Source organism: Bison bison, unplaced genomic scaffold (assembly GCF_000754665.1).
Source record: "Bison bison bison isolate TAMUID 2011002044 unplaced genomic scaffold, Bison_UMD1.0 scf7180017864341, whole genome shotgun sequence".
NCBI lineage: Eukaryota > Metazoa > Chordata > Mammalia > Artiodactyla > Bovidae > Bison > Bison bison.
In genome coordinates, this window is record NW_011494913.1 from 6,789,403 (window position 1) to 6,812,181 (window position 22,779).

Here is a 22,779-nt window from a genome sequence, read left to right on the forward strand (position 1 = left end):
ACGCTGGCCGCGGGTGTCTGGGCACTGTGTGCCTTCAACACGGCCATCCACGCTGGGCTGATGCTGCGCTTGGATTTCTGTGGCCCCAATGTTGTCGCCCATTTCTTCTGTGAGGTCCCTCCTCTGCTACTTCTCTCCTGTAGCTCCACCTATGTGAACAGCATCATGATTGTCCTGGCTGATGCCTTTTATGGTATACTGAACTTCCTGATGACCATCGTGTCATATGGCTTCATCATCTCCAGCATCCTAAAGATGCGGACAGCGGAGGGGAAGAAGAAAGCCTTTTCCACCTGCTCCTCGCACCTTGTTGTGGTGTGCATGTACTACGCTGCCGTCTTCTGCGCCTACATAAGCCCTGTCTCCAGCTACAGCGCGGAGAAGAGCAAGTTGGCTGGTGTGCTATACACTATGTTGAGTCCTACTCTCAACCCCCTCATCTACACTTTGAGAAACAAGGAGGTCAAAGCAGCTCTCAGGAAGCTTTTCCCCTTCTTCAGAAATTAACCTGTGTCTTTTGAAGCTCTTCTTTGAGACTGCAGTTTAAGTGAGAATTGACCTTTCTATGAAGGGTCTGGTGAGTGAGCTTCTGGCCTGGAAAGTAAGTAAATTTGTCTCTTCTACCCAAAAGAATGGATGAGCTTCAAATTCTGGGGCCCTTAGGCTGGCTGACATGAAGACTGTGGTTGGATGTGAGCCTCCAGTATGTGGGGTCTCATGATCTGACCCCGAAGTAATGTCGTTACTAAGTTGGCAGGGAAACTAAGATTTCTGGGAGAAGAGAAGGCGCCTTGTCTTGTAGAATTACAGCTGTATGGAAATGTTTTCCTTTTTCTTTTTCTTTTGTTTGTACCATGTTCAGACTGTAAATCTTGCAACGACACCAAAACTTTAGGTGTGTGGACCTTAAAAGAGTTGGGCAGCGCATGTGGGCCTTCTGGCACTTGGAGAATTTCCAGGCTGAAGAATTTCTTAAAGGTGACCACCTGCTCCTAAGAAACCTACTCCTGCTATCTCACCCCAAGTATTTCCTCTGGAGCCAATTAGACTTTAAAACAGTTTCTGATTCTAATGAAAACTGTTGCTGTCGTTTTTGTTTCTCCCTTTTCTTCTCAGTAACACTCAAAGTGAAACATACTATTAGGATCATCACTTTGTTTCGACAGCTTTGCTGAGGTATAATTTATATACAAAAATGGTGCACACTACAATGCATGCAGTTTGATGAGTATGACACACACAATCTCTACTTTGTTTTGAATGTAGAAATTTCAGCTTTAAAATCTGAGCTAAACATTTAGAAAAATGCCTGTGATTTCTTATTCCTTCTTGTCTTTGTTCTCAAATCATGAATACCTGACATACCTCATTGACCTGGAGTGGGGACTACTGCTATGGTTTAGCTTTAAAAGTTACACAGCTTTGCAAGAAGGCAATGCTACCCTCCTATTGTTGCAGAATACTACTGCGTGGACAAATCCTCTGTGTCTAATGGGACTGAAAGATCGATTCTCTTTTTTGTGACCCATTAAAAATGATAGGAGCAAGTCATGACTATTTAGCTGAATCCTTGGGATTGAAGAAAAACACATATTTTTTGCTATTGTGTATGGAGACTGAGAGTAGAATTTGATGTTGATTTATAAGGAATGAGTTGTCCATGATTCTTCATCCAGTATTCTCATTGGCATTCAACAGAAGCACAGTGACGTGGGGCATGAAATTCAAGAATTTGATGAACCATAGGCCGACTGAGGCATTGGTACGTAGGTTGGTAGGGACTGAGTCTAATCACCTCTAATGGAATTCTGACACCCAAATAGCATGTTCAGGCCCTCAGTGGTTTCAGAGACTTTGCAATGAATCGGGCCTTGAAAACTACCACTAATGCCTCAGGGTGTTCACTGATTTTCAGTACACATCAAAGAACATATGTTGTGTTTTTCATCTTGGTTGCTTATTTCCTACATTTTGTAATGGATTAAAAAGCAAATTAAATGCTTAGACACTTATTGAGTGTTTAACAGAGCATTACTCATTTGACAAAACAGCAATATGAGACCTGACTTACATCCTTAGAAAACTGGTAACCTAATTAAGAAGACACTAGTACCCATATTGATGAGTATAAAAAGAAAAGGCGTGAAGAGAGCTGCATTACAGGGTGTAGTGTAATGGTGCTGAAGATGCACAGAGATGTGTGTCGTGTAGGAAGAGCCCTGACCTGGGAGGAAGAAGATTTGGGTTCATATTCAGGCTCTTTCAGATCACTCAGTCCATCTGAGCTCTAGTTTACTTGTAAGAATAATGAGGACAATAAGTCAACCTAGAGATGGAGCCGAGACTGAATGAGAGAACTTAAGCCAAAGGTATTAAGTGCTATGTGAGTTTAAAATGTTGCTATTGATGAATGATCACCAAGGATAGGAGCGGCCAAGGAAGTCTGGATGTCACAGCTCCTCGGCCCTGCCTGTCTCAGAGTGATGTTTGCAGTGGTTAGCTGGAAAGAGTGAGTGGGGGCTAAGTGGTGTGGGACCAGACAGAAAGGGGCCACTGGGCCTGCAGAGGATTTGACTGTAAAAATGACCTGGTGAGGAGAAGCAGTTGGGATGGAAGAATGAGAAATCATTCAGTGGTCCCCGATGTAAAGTGGATCCTGTTTATCTCAGGAAGACTCAGGCTCCTGAGGGACACCACCTCTACTCAGGAAAGGCCAAAAAATGGAGTTCCTTGATGGAGATGGATCAGCAACCTTTCTTTAGTCCTAGATTCTCTCCCAGCTCCCAAAGTCCATTTTCTTTCAGACCCAGTTTTTTTTTTTTTTTTTCCCTGCTCTTTAAATTCAACAGGTCCATTTTTTGTTTTCAGGAAAACTTTTCACTTTCCTGTTGAGTTGAGTCCTCTGTCTTAGGTTCTGTTATCTTACCTGTCTGAGCAACTGATCCTTCTCTCTATAGCCCTTCTGGTACAGGTAGCGCATCCCTCCCTGCTGAGTGTTGTCTTGCTTGGAATTTGCCTTCTCAGAACAAATGATTCTTCTTCTTCTTTTTTTTAAACTGACCTTGCAACTGAGACTTTGTTCTTTTTGTGAGAACTGGCACCAATGTGAGAGCTTCCCAGGTGGCGCCAGTGGTAAAGGACCCACCTGCCAATGCAGGAGACATGGGTTCAATCCCTGAGTCAGGAAGATCCCCTGGAGGAGGGCATTGCAACCCACTCCAGTATCCTTGCCTGGAGAATCCCATGGACAGAGGAGCCTGTCTGGCTCTGGTCCAGAGGGTCGCAAAAAGTCGGACATGACTGAAGCAACTTAGCACACGTGCACGACACCGATGTACCTCACTTAGCTGATACAGAGAAGAGGTTCTCGTTTTCATGTGTTGTCTCTTAAAATTATTAGTCTTCGTGATTTGATGCAGATAAACTCATGATCCCACAGGCATCCAGCAGGCAAGCCCTTTCTATGATTTCACAGTATCAGTCCTTTGAAGAGTCAGAGAAAGGAACTGATAGACATTTCACTTCTTCTCTTTTCTCTGCTTTTTGTCTTCAGTGATAAACATCAGTCAGGGGAAAAGGAGACCACGTCCTTCTTTAAAATGATTCACCAACCACGAGCCCTTGCCTTTTTGGTTTCCCTGACTCAAGTGATAGGAATCGGTCTACCAGCACCAGCAACCACAAAAGGAGGGTCTGCTGATGAAAATAAGATATGGGCCTGTGGTGCATCCAGCCCCCTCTCTGTGGAGGCTGCTTCAGCATGAACTTCAGTCTTAGCCACATTCCTGACCTCTGAGCCAAGACAATATGGTAGGCGCATGGTTGTGCTTTAGGCTGGCTTTCATTTTTCTTTGGGGTTTGTCAGCCTCAACACGATGGGCATTTGAGCTGGACAATTGCTGTGGTGGTTGTCCTGTGCATTGTAGGATTTTTAGCAACAAACGGCCTCTACCACCTAGATGCCAGTAAGACAAACCCCAGTTTAAGACAATCAAGAGTGTCTTTTGAGATGCCAAATCTCCTTGGGAGGTGAGCGGGGAGGAAGAAAAATTGTCCCTGGGTGAGAACCACTGAACTACAGCCAACCAGAGATGTCCCCTCTCACACTGGAAAGATTCGTGACTGCTGCTGTGCTGCTTTTGCCACAGTGACGACTGCAGCCAACTCATATGAGAGTCTCTGTATGTCTGATCTGGGATGAGGTTCTCCCACAATTTGTCTCTGGTTTTCCAGCAATGCTGTAAGAGGCTAGGTAGCGTGGCCAAGTCACAAAATGAATGGATGTTGGAGATACGATTTGAAAGGAAGCTCCATGAATTAAGAGCATAAGCTCCTAACCACCAACATATATTATAGCTTACCACGGACTCCAGCTTCTGGTACTGTCCTTGGTTCTCACAATAAGCTGTTAAAAAGTGACAAACCTGTTGAAGCTCCTGGCCAACCTGACCAATGGTCCTGGAAGAGCAACCTTTTTGAAAGTTTTTGGAAAATGCTACTACACTAGCCTCTGCAAAGGACACAAGATTTAGAGCCTACTAGCTTTTGTCAGATGTATTGAGTTGGTACAGTGCTGTCTGCCACTCAATTAACAGAGACAACATACCTGAGCCACTTTCCCAAATGTGGGTTTCTTAGGGCTCTGTGCAGCAGGAGCAGGCATTTGTTTACAGAGAAAGGGCACTCCACAAGACTGGAGAAGTCCTATCACAATTAATTTTCATTGCATGAAACATTCTTAGTTTGTCTTTTCCATTTACTCTGAGAACCCCTCTTCTCTTGGAAAAGGAGGCTGGAGGGGTTACTTTTATCAAAGGCAAGCAGAAGGTATTTGGCCCACTCTTCCTGGAAGCGGACAAAACCCAGAAGAATGGCCAGACCTTAATCCACCACTGCCAGCTAGGGTGAGCCCAGTACTCCCCTCAGAGGAGAGCTCTACCCATCCACCACAGCTGGATTGTACTATCCTGGCAGCCTGGCTAGAGCGCTCCTGGTATTTTTAGAGAATCATACTTGGAGGAGGGGATTTGGGCTCCTGAGAACAACATTCTTTACACTGGCTCCATGTCACATTCAAGAACTAAGTCGTGATTCTGTCTTGCTTTGTTCCTTTTGAGGGGTGAGCAAGCCTCCTGCTTTTAGCATGCTGTTATTCCATGCATCTGAATTTCAACATGTTGGTGGTGTGACATCGAGTTCATCTGCCTCTGTGTGCTCCTATATGCTGTGTTTTCCTTTTTAAACACTTGTGCTCAGACTATGATTGACTAGTCAGAAAATAGAGGACTTTTAGAATGCTTCATTTTCCTGAATTGTAATGAATTATAATCCACAGAGACTCTTTTCCTTCTTTCCTTCCCTTCTTCCTTTCCTTATTTCTTTCTCTTCCTTGAATGCAGAGAGTTAACATCTTCTTCAGTTCATGAAGCATTATCATTATTCATCCATGCAAAAACTCTGTTACATTTTTTATTTATCAATATACTCAGTTTTATCCCCTTTTAGTGCGTCCTTTCTCTCTTCCATATACAACGATTTTAATATAGATTAAAAAAAAATTTGTGTTCTTGTGAAAAGATATATTTGTTTTTTATGTATATATTATTAATTTGTGTAAATGATATTGTTTTATTTTTCTCATTTCTTTTTTCACTTGGCACTATTTTTAATATAGTCTTGGAAATCCATAACATAGCAATCAGAGAAGCAAAAGAAATAAAATAAATCCAAATTAGAAAGGAACAAGTAAAACTGTCACTGTTGGCAGATGACATGATACTATACATAGAAAATCCTGAAGACACCAACAGAAAACTAGAGCTTATCAATGAATTCTATAAATTTTCAGAATACAAAATTAATATACAGAAATCTGTTGCATTTCTATACACTAACAATGAAATATTAGAAAGAAAAATTAAGGAAATGATTATGTTTACCATCACATCAAAAATAATAAAATACCTAGGAATGAACCTCCCTAAGGAGGCAAAAGACCTGTACTCTGAAAATTATAAGACACTGATGAGAGAAATTGAATACAACACAGACAGAAAGATATATCATGTTCTTAGACTGGAAGAATCAACATTGTTAAAATGGCCATACAACCTAAGGCAATCTACAGATTCATGTAATCTTTATCAAAATACCGATGGCATTTTTCACAGACCTAGAAAAAAGAATTTTAAATTTTGTATGGAAACACAAAGACCCAGATTAACCAAAAAAAAAAAAAAAATCTCAAAAGGGAAGAACAGAGCTGGAGAAATCACGCTCCCTGACCTCAGGTTGTTCTACAAAGCTACAATAACCAAAAGAGTATGGTACTGACACAAAAACAGACATACAGATGAATGTAATATGATAGAGAACCCATAAATAGATCCATGCACTTATGGTCAATTAATCTACAACAGTTAGAACCAGACATCAAACAACAGCCTGGCTCAGAATTGGGAAAGTACATCAAGGCTTTATTGTCACCTACTCCTTTAACTTATATGTGTGGTACATCATGTAAAATTCAGGGCTGGATGACTCACAAGCTGGAATCAAGATTCCTGGGAGAAATATCAACAACCTCAGATTCACAGATGATACTACTCTAATGACAGAAATCAAAGAGGAACTAAAGAGTCTCTTGATGAGAGTGAAAGAGGAGAGTGAAAAAGCTGGCTCAACACTCAACATTCAGAAAACTAAGATTATGGCATTCAGTTCCATCATTCCATGGCAAATAGATGGGGAAAAAGTGGAAACAGTGGCAGATTTTATTTTCTTGGACTCCAAAATTACTGCAGATGGTGACTGCAACCACAAAAATTAAGACTCTTGCTCCTTGGAGGAAAAGCTGTGACAAATCTAGACAGCATATTAGAAAGCAGAGACATCACTTTGCTGGCAAAGGTCCATGTAGTCAAAGCTATGGCTTTTCCAATAGTCACGTATGGATGTGAGAGTTGGACCATAAAGAAGGCTGAGTGATGGGAAATTGATGGTTCTGAATTGTGATGCTGGAGAAGACTCTTAAGAGTCCCTTGGGCAGCAAGGAGATCAAAGCAGTCAACCCAAAAGGAAATAAACCCTGAATATTCATTGGAAGGACTGATGCTGAAGCTGAAGCTCTACTACTTTGGCTACCAGATGCAAAGAGCCAACTCATTAGAAAAGACCCTAATGCTGGGAAAGATTGAGGGCAGGAGGAGAAGGGAGTGACTGAGGATAAGATAGTTGGATGGCATCACTGACTCAATGAACATGAGTTTGAGCAAACTCCGGGAGATAGTGAAGGACAGGGAAGCCTGGCATGCTGCAGTTTATGGGGTCGAAAAGAGTTGGACATAACTTAGCAATTGGACAAGAGTCTACAACAAAAGAAGGAATTTATAATGGAGAAAAGAAAGTTTTTTCAATAAGTGGAGCTGGGAAAATGGGACAGCTACATGTAAAAGAATGAAATTGGAACATTCTCTAATATCATATACAAAAATAAACCCAAAATGAATTAAAGACCTAAATGTAAGACTGAACACTATGTAACTCTTAGAGGAAAACATAGGCAAAACACTCTTCTGACATAAATAGCAATATTTTTTGATCCATCTCCAAAAGTAAAGGAAACAAAAATAAACATGTGGGACCTAAATAAAAACTTTTGCATAGTAGAGGAAACAATTGAAAAAATGAAAAGACAACCTACCGAATGGAAGAAGACACTTGCAAATTATATAACTGATATCCAACATATATAACTGCCGGGAGCTGGCATGAGGACCTCCACCCGTGGCAAAGGTCATGAGGAAGGAGGCTCGACATACGCAAAGGCAGGATCGAGTCTCAGGAGTCCCCCTGGAAATTTTCGAGTATCTACCCCCAAAACCAGAGTCTGCCTACTTTACTACTTTGTGCTCTCACCTACACCTCTTACTTTACGGGGGGCTGTCCCCCACCACCTCTTTCAGAGAAGGAGTTAACTTAGAGCTCCAGTTAATAATAATTCCTGGGTGTGATAGGAGTGTTTCAACCTACAAACTCCTCTGAAGGTTCTCTAGCCTGCCTGACAGGCTTGTCTGGCCACATGTGATTGCTCACAGCCTCCCAACCGTGAGAGGCACGAGATGCTTTAAACCTTCTAAAAACAGGTTCTTTAGAGAAGTTAGAAAACTATTAGCATAAGTATAGTGGGCTGATTAGAAATTGTGTTGGTGACGGGTTTTTCATTTGTTGAGCCAATGTTTACTGCTAAGTCTCCACATCCCCTGCCCTTATACACATTAATGAATATATAGAAGAAATAAGTATTAACCTTTGATATTAATCACATTAGACCTTAGGCTAAGCAAATTCTTTCCTTAATTAAAACCCACTACACCCTCACCCTATAGGAATGCAATTTTATCTGGTACCTTCGGAAGGTGGCGTCTATTTTAAGGATAATCACCCCTGGAGAAATAAGTATTGACTGACTGTTGTCACAAGGAGAGGGTCATAAATTGTCAGCAGGCCCCCTGGCCAGAAGATGATGTAACACCCCTAAGACCTCTGTATACATTTGTATGAAGCACCTGACTTTAATGAAAGTCAGGACTGCTGTTCCCATGTGACTTTTTGTATAACACCTCAGTGTATAAAAACAGACCCTGGAAAATAAAAAATTGGGATCAGTTCCTCGAAATACTGGTCTCCCCATGTCGTTCTCTCTCTCAAACTCTGGCTGAGTTTCCATCTGGAGCGCGGAGCCCGCCAAGCTTACTAATTTTGCCTGGGCTTCTAAGATCCGACCGGAGAGGCCTCAGTGTCTCCTCTCCTTCGGGAGAATGGAAGGACACCTGCGGCCTACGTAAATGGTGCAAGCTTCTTGTCTTGAAGTTTTATTGGTTTCCTGCGTAAACCAAGCTACTCAGCCTCTTTTCTCCACTGAATTTTCCTGCTGAGCTATCCTTATTCTATTACTCTTTATATCTCTAATTAATATCTAATTAAAGCCAGTGTATTCGCCGACGCCGTCTCTCCTTCAAATTTCCCTGGATCCACCGGGGCTGGACCCCGGCATATAACCAGCTCATACAACTCAACATTAGAAAATTAAACAGCCTGATTAATAAACTGGCAGAACTGAGTAGACATCTTTCCAAAGGGGAAATGACAAATAGGCCTATCTGATAACAAATAGGCTCGTGAAAAGATGGGCAACCTTGCTAATCAGAACTGAATAGACATTTTTCCAAAGGGGAAATGACAAATAGCCTATTTGATGACAAATTGCCTATTTGATGGAGAAGGCAATGGCACCCCACTCCAGTACTCTTGCCTGGAAAATCCCATGGACGGAGGAGCCTGGTAGGCTGCAGTCCATGGGGTTGCTAGGAGTTGGACACGACTGAGTGACTTCACTTTCACTTTTCACCTTCCTACATTGGAGAAGGAAATGGCAACCCATTCCAGTGTTCTTGCCTGGAGAATCCCAGGGACCGGGGAGCCAGGTGGACTGCTGTCTCTGGGGTGGCACAGAGTCGGACACGACTGAAGCGACTTAGCAGCAGCAGCAGCAGCAGCCTATTTGATGAAAAATAGGCTCATGAAAAGATGGGCAACCTTGCTAATCATCAGGGAAATGCAAATCAGAACCACAATGAGATATCATCTCACACCTGTCAAAATGGTGATCATCAAAAAGAACACAAATAACAAATGTTGGTAAGGATGTGGAGAAAAGGGAACCTTTGTACAATGTTGGTGGAAATGTACATTGGTGCGGCCACCAACGAAAACAAAACTGGTGGTTACTGGTTACCCAGCTTGAGAAAGCACCACCAGTGATCACTGTCACACAGGCTCTTTTCTGGGAATGGATCACCTCTGCATTCTAAGGCTAAGCCTTTCCCCTGGCACTGGCCACCTCAGATTCAATACATGGAGTGAGCTTGGCCAGAGTGTTTCCTCAGCTTGGGCTGGGTCATGTGGTGAGGGAGCGTGGGAAACCTAGGGACCGCTAGGGCAGATGTCTCTCCACCCTACACTCCTCATGAGCTGAGTCTAGGCTTCTCTAGCTCTTCCACCTGCCCCAGTGGTCCTCCAAGCAGCCAGGAGGGTTTGTCTCGTCCGGGTGGGACCCCAGGACTGGGGTGCGCAGTCTGGTGCTTGACCTGCCCAGTCCCCAGTGCAGATACAATCTCGCTTTCTTCTGAGTCCCCTCCCGGGAACAGAGGTCCCGACTGTCTTTTCTTCTTCTCCTGCCCAGTGACGTGTGTCTCTTTCTTTCAGTGTTGGTTGTGTAGGAGCCCTTCTGCTCGTTTCCAGTTACTTTTCCCTGGGAATTATTGTGCACAGCGATATATTCTTGATGTGCTCGTGGAGGGAAGTGAGCTCCAGGTGTTCTTACTCCGCACCTTGATCTCTCCTCTCTAGTTTTCAAATGCACGAACATATTGTATCTCTTTATTATTTTGACCTTCTTTCCTTTTCAGTAGCTTGTGGTTTTCATGACACAAGTTCTACATGTTTTATTGGATTCACACAGAAGCGTTTCATTTCTCCTGAGTGATGGTAAGTGCTTTGTACTTCGAGTTTCGATGTCCACATGTTCCTTGCTGGTGTACAGAAATTCCTCACTCCTTTTCTCATATTTTTAGACTTCAAAGATAAAATCGTTAGATCTTTTAAAAATAGTTCCACAGGCCCATGTGGCTGTATTTAGATTTTTTTCAGTCTATTTTCTTTTTATCGCTCCTACTGAATAATTTCTACTGTTCTATCATTTCACTGATTCCCTCCTCTTTCCCTTCCATTGTGCTGTTGAGCCCATCCATTGAATTTTTTAAAATTTTAGCTGCTGTATTTTTCAGTTCCAAAATTTTCATTTGGTTACTCTTTATGCCTTCCATTTCCTGACTGAAATTTTCTAAAAAGTTGTTTCAAGTATGTTTTTAATTTATTGTTGAAGCATTTCTCATAATGCCACTTTAAAGTCTTTGTCATGTAATTCTAGTATCTCTGTCATCTTGATACTGGTGTTGTCTTTTTTCTTTTGAGTTGAAATTGTCCTTGTTCTTGTTATGACTAGTTACTATCAACTGAAACCTAGACATTTTTTGGTATTAAGTTGTGAGACCCTGGCTCTTACTGAAATGTTTTGTTTTATTTGGTGTCTTTGACACTGCTATGACAGAATAAGGGGGAATTTTACCTTATTACGGCCACGTATGGATCCAAATTCTCCATTTGACTTTACAACTCCACATTAGTAACATAATGCAATGGGACTTTATAAACTCCAGGAGGATTATATGTAGTCCACCACTGAAGATTTTCATGGAGGGACATCCAGACCTTTGTGAGTCAATATTGTTATATTTGCATACATAATGAAAGACTAACTATAATGTGCTTTCTATAATTTTATATTTCCAGCAATGCCCAATTAGCAGTCACCAGGGATCCTGGAGCAGCCTTGATCTCTAGAAGGTTTTGGTCTGTCTTCTTCTAATGAGGTCAGGTGTGCTCACTGGTCCTAGTGGATCCTAAGTGGTGTCAAGAGACAGTCCAGTGCTAAAATATAGATGGGAAAATTCATTTCACTTTCATTGCTGCTCCCAGAGACATGTGCATTTTCCTAAAACTGGAGAGGTGGGGAGTGGTAATGCATTTTACCTGCCCTGCAAGTCATTTTCTAGAAATTTTAGAGAAGTGTGTGTACCAGGGACCAGTTTGAGAGGAGGCTACTGTCTCCCACAATGCCCCGTAACGTTTCCCAGCAAGTGACATCTCCTGCTGGTGGTAGCTGAGGTAGGAGCAGAATGGGAGTCTGGGAAACTGGGAGCCTGCAAGGAGAGTATGATAGCTTTTTGAAATTCCTAGAGAACTCACTCCCAGATTCCAGGAGAGTGTCAAGGGCAATATGTGCTCTTCTTTCTTTCCCAGAATTTCATCAGGAAAGATTGCCATGGAACTGTCACTTTGGTTTATTCCAATTGTGGAAAACTGGATTCATATGAAGAAGAATGCTTAGCAGACATGATACACATGTTGAAATTTTCTCTGGGGCAAATTAGGGTTATTTCAAATACAGGTGTTTCCCTTTCTTCTTCCCTCCCTCCTTCCTTTCTAGTCTCTTTCCTTCCTTTCTTCTCTCTTGCTCTTTCCTTCCTTCCTTTATGCCTTTCTTTCTTTTCCTTTCCTCCCTTCCTTCTGCCTAAACCAGCATCTTCCTTTGTTACAAGAGTAGAGGACAAGTCTCTGGTTACTGTTACATGTTGTTGAGTATGTGACCTTAGTGTGATTGGATGATTCTGTAATTTATTTATTTTAAACTAAAGAGAAGTCTGCTTCTCTTTAAGCTGACCTTAGATACTGGGCTGTATCAGATGGCTAGTTCAGAGATCAAAGATGAACACTAATTGCATGAGGAAGGCTCATGTAAAGAAATTTATGGATTAAAGAGTGAAAGGTATTATTTTATTTAGGTAGACAATTGGAGAGAAGATGAATCAGAAAATAATTGCCAGAGTCAAAACATGCACTCTCTTTTTGTCCTCACCCTGAGTGAAAGTGTTAGTCACTCAGTCATGTTTGACTCTTTGTGACCCCCACAGACTGTAGCCTGCTAGACTCCTCTATCCATGGAATTCTTTAGGCAAGAAACTGCAGTGGGTTGCTATGTCCTTCCCCAGAGATCTTCCCAACCCAGGGATCAAATCTGGGTCCCCTGCATTGCAGGCAGGTTTATTTATTAATTTTTTTTTACCACATGAGCCACCAGGGAAGCCCCAGTTTCCCCAAATATATAAACTGAAAGGGTCAAGAAATATTGAATCTCCCCTAGACTGACCACTGTGTGCATGTTAGGTCGCTTCAGTTGTGTCTGACTCTTTGCCACCCTATGGACTGTAGCCTGCAGGGTTTCACTGTCCGTGGGATTCTCTAGGGTTGCCATGCCCTCCTCCAGAGGGTCCTCCTGATTTCGGGATTCAGGGATTCAGGAAACCTGCGTCTCTTACACCCCCTGCGTTGGCAGGTGAGTTCTTTACCATTAGCGTCCCCTGGGAAGCCTGCAGAGGGCAAAGGAAAAATTCTCCTCTTTACCAGCTAGTCTTGGGCTTCGTAGAAAATCGGCCTTGGTTGGGTCTCCAACAATCTGATCAGAGTCTGTCTGTTAACTCTTTTAATCTGACTCACTTTAGAAAACTGCAACTCGGACCACCAGAACTTTTCCTGCAAGTGATGCTGTAAATAAAGATGTCAAATCCTAAGTATATCAAGGGGGGATTTTTTGTGTGCAGTGACAGACTCCATGACCGTAAGTTTTTTTAAGGCTATAATTTTCCTTTTGCCATATTCACCTTGTAAATGCATGAAATGAGAGATATCTTACCAGGAATATGTTGCATAAGTAGATACACAACTAAAAAGACTTTTTTCTTCTTAGCAATAGACTATTTAGGAAAATGGCTAGCACTGTTAAAATGATTTTATGAAAACTTGTAGCTACATGCAGTTCTTGTTTATCCAAGATTTTAGGCTGTGTCTCTGTAAACATAATCAAAGATAGAAATCACTTATATTTACTTATTAATGGACAAAACTATACATAAAATATAATGTTTAAAATAATAAACACATCTAGTCACCATGCCTACATTATTTTACATATGTAATAAAACAAGGTTCCCCATTCCTTAGTCTTGACACTGCATAGCACAAAGTTTATCGAAGAAATGGAAAAGTCATGAATGGGGATGCAAGAAACAGGACAGCAGCTCCGGAATTCATGCTCGAGGGGTTTCCTGCTGTCCAGCACCTGGGGAAGGTCCTCTTCTCGGTGCACCTGCTGATGTATCTGGCCTCCATCGCAGGAAACACACTCATCATCACCATCACCTGGGCTGACCATCACCTCCAGACCCCCATGTACTTCTTCCTCAGCAGTTTTTCCTTTTTAGAATGCTGTTTTACAACCACCGTTATTCCTAAATTGCTGGCCATCTTTCTGTTGGGGAGGCAAAAAATTTCCTTTGCTGCCTGCATCACACAAGCCTTTGTCTTTCTTTTCCTGGGAGCAACTGTTTTCTTCCTAATGGCTGTATTATCCTTGGATCGGTACATGGCCATTTGCAAGCCTCTTTATTATCCAACCATCATGAACCCAAGGATGTGTTCCCTTCTGGTCTCTGCCTGCCTAGTTTTGGGGTTCTCCCTCATGGTGGTTCCAGTTACAAAGCTTTCTCAGTTATCCTTCTGTGGCTCCCGTGTCATTCCTCACTTCTTCTGTGATTTGGGGCCCTTGATTAATCTCTCTTGTTCTGATATCAGGTCTATTGAAATGTTGGCCTTTGGCCTTGCTTTGTTTATCCTTTCGACATCCTTCATTATAACCATCATTTCATACAGCAACATAGTCGTCACAATCCTGCATCTCCCATCAGCCAAGGAGCGACAGAAAGCTTTCTCCACCTGCTCCTCTCACTTCATTGTCCTCTCTCTGATGTATGGCAGCTGTGTCTTTATATACATGAAACCAAAGGGAACAAATCAACTCGACTCCAACAAGGGGGCTGCCCTTGTGAACACAGTGGTGACCCCACTGCTGAACCCTGTCATCTACACCCTGAGGAACAAGCAGGTCCATCAGGCTCTGAGGAATGCCCTGACCAGGGTGCGATTACAGAAATAGAACCACAGCCTCTTGGAAGGCAAATCCACCTTTTCCACCTAATGCAATCTCCCTCCTATTTCTGGAATCTCATATAGACTTGCAAATATGTTTTTTAAGGTTCTGCTTATTTCTTCTTATAATAGGGACTAGTTTGTCTTATGAATGTCCACTATTTGAAATTACTAATATTCTTCTTTATATTGGGATGAAAAATCTTTCTGGACCTTCTTCTATTCATTAGTTTTGAAATGAATTAACTTTAATTTTGGCTCTGCTGGGTCTTCATTGCTTCATGCAGACCTTCTCCAGTTATGGCGAGTGGGGGCTGCTCTCTGGTTGTGGTGTGGGCCTCTCCTTGTGGCTGTTGCAGAACACGAACTCTAGAGTGTGCAGGCGTCAGCAGCCGGGGCACGTGAGCTCAGAACTTGCAGCTCGCGCGTCCTAGAGTGCAGCCTCACTGGCTGTGGCACATGAGCTTAGATGCCCTGCAGCATGTGGGATTTTCCTGGGTCAGATATCAGATCTGTGTCCCCTGCATTGGCAGGGGGATTCTGAACAACTGGACCACCAGGGAAGTCCTATTCATTTGTTTTAGATCACTAGCATTCAATAAATTTTAATGAAGAATCCAACATACATAAATCCATTTGATGCATGTGGAATCTCAATGTTGGGAAAATGTGGCTTTAAGTATCTACTTGTGATGAGTGTAGGGGGATGGAGAGCAAAATTTGCAAATATTAAGAATATCAAATTGGTTCAGGGATAGATGTGACATAGTCACTATATTGAGTTTTGAAGTACACATATGTACATAACTGTCATAATGGCAATAAAATTACTTAAAATGACTCAGTAAAATTATTTCAATGTTGAATATGTTGTATATAAGTAGAATATAAATCTTTACAACTCTAGTTCCCACTATGATGAAAATTTATATGTCTGTAGTTGAAATTGAAAGTTCCCATTGGTTTACTGTTTTGCTAGGTTGATTTCATTACAGAAGACCTGAAGAAGAAGGAACACAGGAAGGGAAGCTACAGAACATTTAAAGAAGTTTAATCATAGATGGAAATAAGTCTAACTGTAATTGAAAATCTCATCAAATAAATCTATAACAAGGATCTATATTTATGAATGAGAGATTTGATACAATAACCTCTGGGTGTCCATTGTTAGTTCTAATGTGAAATAACACTATTTCTTCCTGATATGACACATGCAGCATGCTATAACAGAAATACAATGTGAGCATGGCAGAGAGATGATAGGATGTTTTAATGAAAGAATTACAACTGTAATTTAATTAGTCAAGATTTTGATAGGAAATGATAGATTTGGGGACAAAACAGTGAGAAAAACCCTGGAACTGGAATTTACCTAGCTTGGTTGGATGATAGCCACAATGCTTCTCTGACCACATTATTCTGTGACTGCAGACATAATGAAATCCCATGTGGTGAAGACTTTTGGTACATGACTGTGTAAGAATTTGAAGAACAGATTTGCTCAGCTTACAGAACACATTTTTGTCCAATCTATGCATATGCACTGGCCTCCCTGGTGGCTCAGATGGTAAAGAATCTGCCTGCAGTGCGGGAGACCTGGGTTCAGTCCCTGGGTTGGGAAGATCCCTGGTTGGCCATGGCAACCCACTCCAGTATTCTTGCCTGGAGAGTCCCCATGGACAGAGGAGCCTAGTGGGCTATGGTCCATGGGGTCACAAAGAGTCAGACATGACTGAGCAACTAAACACACACACGTATGCAAAGATCCCTGTATTTTTGTGTGTAGGCATCTCTCTTTGTCTCACACTTGGGATGCTCCTTTGGCTTGAGGTATTGTGTCAACAATGATTTTTCCCAGAAAAATCAGCAACGGTAACTGTGTAGTTACTGACAGCAGGATCTCCTCACATGAGGGCATGTGGCAGAGGGGGCTGGAGGGATTGAGGGCATGCGGGGGCACAGCTAGGAGGGGCGAGCTCATGAGCCTTGTGTGCAGGGCGATGAAAGGAGGCAATGCTGGGGCCGTACACAGCCTTTAGTGCCCCAAATACATAAAGAAAACATGCAAATCAGTGACAACCCCCAGAAATAACCCTGGTAAAATAAGGGTTTTGTAAAAGACCTAAGTAGACATTTTCGCAAAGAAGACACATCAATGACTAACAGGTACATGAAATAATGCTCAGCATCGCTAATCAAAAGGGAAATGCAAATCAGAACTATGGTTAGATCTCATCTCACCCCTGTGAAGATGTCTGCTACAAAAATATCAAAGGACAAGGAGTGTTGATTAGGATATTGAGAAAGGGGAACTGCTGTGCACTTATAAAAAGTAATTTTATGTATTTATTTTGGCTGTGCTGGGTCTTTGTTGCTTCACAGGATTTCTCTAGCTGCAGGTAGCAGAGGCTGCTCTCTGGATGTGGTATGCAGGCTTCTCGTTGCAGTGGCTTTATTGTTATGGAAGATGGGCTCTAGGGTGTGCAGGCTTCAGTGGTTGAAGTACCTGGGCTCAGTAGCTGCAGCTCATGTGCTCTAGAGCACAGGTTCACTGGTTGTGGTGCATGGGCTTAGTTGCTCTGAGGCACATGAGTCTTCCCAGGTCATGGATCAAACATGTATTTCCTGTGCTGGCAGGTGAATTCTTTACCACTGAGCCACCAGGGAAGCCCCTGCTGTACACTTTTGATGGAGATGTAAACTGGTGAAGCCAGTGTGGAAAGTAGTAGGGAAGTTCATTAAAAAATAAAAAATAGAACTACCATATGATTTCCAAATCCTCTTGTGGGTATGTATTCAAGAAATTGAAATCCAGGCGCTTCCCTGGTGGTTTAGTGATCAAGAATCTGCCTGCAGACATGGTTTCAATCTCTGCTCTGGGAAGATCCTACATGCTGCTGAGTAACTGAGCCCATGTACCACAACTATTGAAGCCCGTGTGCCTAGAGCCTGTGCTCTGCAATGAGAGGCCACCGCAATGAGAAGCCCTCACGTTGCAATGAAGAGTAGCTCCTGCTCTTTGCAACTAGAAAAAGTTCACACACAGCAATGAAGACTCAGTGCAGCCAAGAGTAAATAAATAAGAAATTGAAATCCCGATATTGAAAAGACATCTGCACTCCCAGATTCCTTGCAACATTATTCGTAATAGTCATGATATAGAAACAACTTCTGCCCATTGAAGGATGAATGGATAAAAACACTTGGTATATACATCAGTAGAATGTTATTGAACTGTAAAAGAAGGAAATCCTAAAATACGTGACAACATGAATGGACCTAGAGAACACAGTACTGAATAAAACAAGCCGGACCCAGAAAGACAAATATGGTCTCTTTTTTAACGAGGAATCTGAAATATCCAAACTCAAAGGACAGAGAGTAGAACAGTGGTTTAAGAGGGTCTGAGGTGAGCCAGCAGAGAAGGCAATGGCACCCCACTCCAGTACTCTTGCCTGGAAAATCCCATGGACAGAGGAGCCTGGTGGGCTGCAGTCCATGGGGTCACTAAGAGTCAGATACAACTGAGCGATTTCACTTTCACTTTTCACTTTCATGCATTGGAGAAGGAAATGGCAACCCACTCCAGTGTTCTTTCTTGGAGAATCCCAGGGATGGGGGAGCCTGGTGGGCTGCCATCTCTGGGGTTGCACAGAGTCGGACATGACTGAAGCGACTTAGCAGCAGCAGCAGCAGAAGTGAGCCAGACAGGGGGAGGTAGGTGTCAGTCAAAATATACAAATTTCAGCACTGCAAGATGAGTAGGTTTCAGACTCTACCGTACAACATGGGGCATAGTGTTATGATACTGTACTGTGTTGTTAAATTTTTGGTTAGTGGGCAGATCTTATGTTGTGTTCTAAACTACAAAAGCAAACAAAACTAAAGGGATTGGGAGAAACTTTTGGAGGTGATGTATAGATTTATGGCCTTGATTGTGATGATGGTTTCATGAGTGCATACTTATCTCCAATGTCATCAAATTGTACACATTAAGTATGCACAGATTTTAATATGTCAATCATACCTCAATATGGGGGCTTTTAAAATGCAAAGTGCACCTTCTTTTAGTCAAAACAACATGCCTCAGATGAAAATTTTATTGGATGGGATGAACAGCATATTGGACATTACAGATGACAGAATAGCAAATTTGAGAATGTAATTATAAAAAAATTTAAAAATAAAACACATACAAAAATCATTCATTTAAGTTGAAAAGAGCATCAGTGAAGTTTGGTCCTTGGAAGAAGTTATGACCAACCTAGACAGCATATTAAAAAGCAGAGACATTACTTTGCCAACAAAGGTCCATCTAGTCAAGGCTATGGTTTTTCCAGTAGTCATGTATGGATGTGAGAGTTGGACTATAAATAAAGCTGAGTGCAGAAGAATTGATGCTTTTGAACTGTGGTGTTGGAGAAGACTCTTGAGAGTCCCTTGGCTGCAAGGAGATCCAACCTGTCCATCCTAAAGGAAATCAGTCCTGGGTGTTCATTGGAGGGACTGATGTTGAAGCTGAAACTCCAATACTTTGGCCACCTGATGTGAAGAGCTGACTCATTTGAAAAGACCCTGATGCGTGGGAAAGATAGAGGGCAGGAGGAGAAGGGGATGACAGAGGACAGTAAAGGGGTGACAGAAGGGGATGAGATGGTTGGATGGCATCACTGATTCAATGGACATGAGTTTGGGTAAACTCCAGGGTTGGTGATGGATAGGGAGGCCTGGCGTGCTGCGGTTCATGGGGTTGCAAAGAGTCAGACACGACTGAGTGACTGAACTGAACTGAACTGAATCCAAGAGGATGGGGCATCTCTCCATTTCCTTGAATAATCTTCAATTTTCTTTATCAATTTTTACAGTTTTCAGCTTATAAGTCTTTTACCTTCTCGGTTAAGTTTATTCCTAGGTATTTTTTTGTGTAATTTTAAATGGGATTTTTTTCTTTACTTTTTCTTTGTGATATTTTGTTCATATGAAACTGTCTAATTGTACTTTCACACACATGGTGCTGTGTGGTACTTTGTACACCCTAGGGTAATTATGACTAATTTTATTTGAAGATGCTACAAGGATAATATAGACTTTGAGAGCACATATTACTGTTTTCATTCACAATTCATGCAATCCATTCTCTGTTAATATGACAGTGTTTTGCTTCCAACAGCAACCAATGAACTTCCTTAGACTTGCGTAGTATGTGCAGCATCTATCCAACTGTATTTGTAAACTAATGAGACCTACCTAGGTATCTTTAAGGTTTGCTCATAGTCTCTGTTGCATCAACATTGATAGAAATTCCATATGTCACTTGAGTTTCCCTTTCTGACTGCAATGGTGTATATTTAAAGAAATTGAAACGTGGGTTTCAAAGAGATAACTGTACTGTTGTTCAGTGCAGCATTTTTTAATAGCTAAGCTATATAAGTAACCTAAATGTCCATCTACAGAGGAACAGATAAACAATTTGTGGCATATATATATATATATATATATATATATAGTGTGATATTTTTAAGCCTTAAAAATAGAAAAAAACTCCTGTTATTTGCCACTACATGGATGTAACTGGGGGATATTATCTAAGTAAAATATTCCAGCTGCAAAAAGACAAACGCTATTTGATCTCAGATATATGTGGAATCTAATCAAACACATAGAAGCAGAAAATTGAGTGTTGGTTTTCAGAAGCAGGGGGAAGGAGAAAATAGAGAGGTATTAGTAGAGGAACAAAGTTTCAGTTACACGAAATAAAGGGGTTCTGGACAGCTGTATGACATAGAGCCCATCGTTAACAATGCTTTGTTGTCTATTTAAAATTTTTCTAAGAGGGTAGATCGTATATTAAGTGCTGTTACCATATGAGGAAAAAACAACAGCCAAGGCAAGAGGATGAAACTCTCAGAGGCGATAGATAGGTTTATGGCATTACAGTGATGACAGTTTCACAAGTGCATCCTTGTCTCCAAACACATCAAGTTGCATACATTAAATATCTACAGCTTTTCGTGTTTTAATCTTATCTCCGTGAAATGTTTTAATGTTTTAAAATTATTATTGGAATTTTTTTTGGTGTAAAATTAACTCAGGAATCTGTCTCAAGAAAATATTTTACATCCCCAGAATCTAATGTATTAATCCTCATATTAGAATTCGTCCTTCACTGGGTATTTATTACCTGTGGTGGGCCATGACCAGCCTGGATCCATAAATTCAATTTGAAATTTCAGTTCTTCAATTTTCTATTTGTCAGGTTCATCCTTCAATCATAGGTCTGTCTCAAGTAAATGAAAAGTACAACTGATTAAATTAAGTAAATTATTATAAAATCTTGATTAAAATCTTGGCTTACCCCCTTTTCAATAGATTTATCATGATTTGTTCCTAAAATACTAGACCTCGACAACTTCAATACATTTTCCAGTAATTCACCTCTCACAGTGGCACTTATTAATAATTTCCAGATTCTTGCAGCATCTGGAATCTACCTTCAGGATATTTTCAAATGGACTCTAGAGATTATCTAGCTCAAACTTCACATTTGATGGATAAGGTACCTGATGAGTTTTGGGAACTTGATGAGTTAGTAGGAAGCTTAGAATCCAGGCTTGTCCAAAGTTAATGATTCAGAATTTACTAATGGTCTCTGTGTATTCCATTCCCACTGTTACTTCCTAAACTATCATTCTCTTTCTCCCAATTTCTGTAACACTCTCTGTACCCACTTTTCTACTTTGAGCTTGTCATTTCCAATCTCTTTTTAATACAACATCCATAGCTATAGCATATAATATGTAGCTAATTACAACACATGTGATTTTTTAAGAGAAAGTTTAGTACTTTTTGATTGTCAATAAGATGAAATATAAATTCTGTAACAGGACCTTCAAGATGAGTATGATCCAATCATGATGTGGGATGTATTTCGTAAAATGTATTTGTGATGATCTAAGTTCAGACATTGATTTAAAAAACAAAAGAAAAATATATCAATCTTTTTTGTGGTGTTTCTTCTGAAGGGAAAATAGGCACATTTCTACCCTGGCAAAAATGACCAACTTTTGGAAATTTCAAGCACATGGTTTATAACAGAGGGAAGAGTGAAAATTAATTAAAGGATTTGGCAATTAAAATCAGCTGTCATCAATATGTTGTATATATGGGAAGAAATACCATGATAAATGTGGTCTTGAGAACACAGAGATTTCCATTTTCCTGAGGACGAGTGAACAGATTAAGTGAGGTCTGCAAGAGACTCTTTTTTTTTTTTTTTTTAAGTGGAGTGCAGTTTATTATACCAGCGGGCCCAAGGCAGAGTCTCCTCTTGGCCAAGGACCCCGACCAGTTTTTGTGAAAACCTTATATACCTTAAGTGTACTTGCTCAAACCCACCTCCCCAAATTTCTTGAAACTAGTCTGGACAAGGTAAAAGAGAGATATGATCAAAGTTAACCCATGATTCATGTGTCACAAGACTAGATAAACAGTGGACATTAATCAATAGGACTGTGGTCATATCCCGATAAACATAATGGAATTTAGGACTTTGTTCCGTTACAGAGACAATTAGCATATTTTTTAAGGCAACGGAGAGTCCAAGTACAAGTCCTGAGGCTCTTTTATTGGGGGGTGGTCTGGTTTTCCATTGGTATGCCATTTCTATAGACACCGGGCACAAAGTTCACAGTCAATTGGGAGGGTGACCATGCGTGTAGCCTAATGTTTGCAGCCTGGCCTAAGATGGAGTCCAGCTCTGTCTGTTTCCTCCTTCAAAACCAAAGAACTCAGATGGGATTCAAACCCAGCCAAAACTCTGATTAGGACTTAATGAAGCTTAGTTCTTTTTTTTTTTTTTTTAATAAATTTATTTATTTTAATTGGAGGTTAATTATTTAACAGTATTGTATTGGTTTTGCCATACATCAACATGAATCCACCACGGGTGTACATGAGTTCCCCATTGTGAACCCCTCTCCCACCTCCCTCCCCGTACCATCTCTCTGGGTCATCCCAGTGCACCAGCCCCAAGCATCCTGTATCATGCATCAAACCTGGATTGGCAATTCGTTTCATATATGATATTATACATGTTTCAATGCCATTCTCCCAAAT

The 22,779-nt window shown here is 41.3% G+C and overlaps 2 protein-coding genes across 2 annotated transcripts in view; both read left to right on the top strand.

The window, feature by feature from the left end:
* The window catches only part of LOC104999027 (olfactory receptor 13A1), a 1,033-nt gene extending 526 nt beyond the window's left edge, over positions 1-507 (top strand). The window contains exon 2 of the mRNA XM_010854483.1: positions 1-507. This exon is cut by the window's left edge and continues 1 nt beyond it. Coding sequence (XP_010852785.1) covers positions 1-507 — 507 coding nt within the window.
* A 13,219-nt stretch (positions 508-13,726) lies between these two features.
* On the top strand, positions 13,727-14,671 carry LOC104999057 (olfactory receptor 6C75-like). The gene has a single exon (XM_010854517.1). It carries the CDS (start codon positions 13,727-13,729, stop codon positions 14,669-14,671), a length of 945 nt encoding a protein of 314 aa, XP_010852819.1.
* The last annotated feature ends 8,108 nt before the right edge of the window (positions 14,672-22,779 follow it).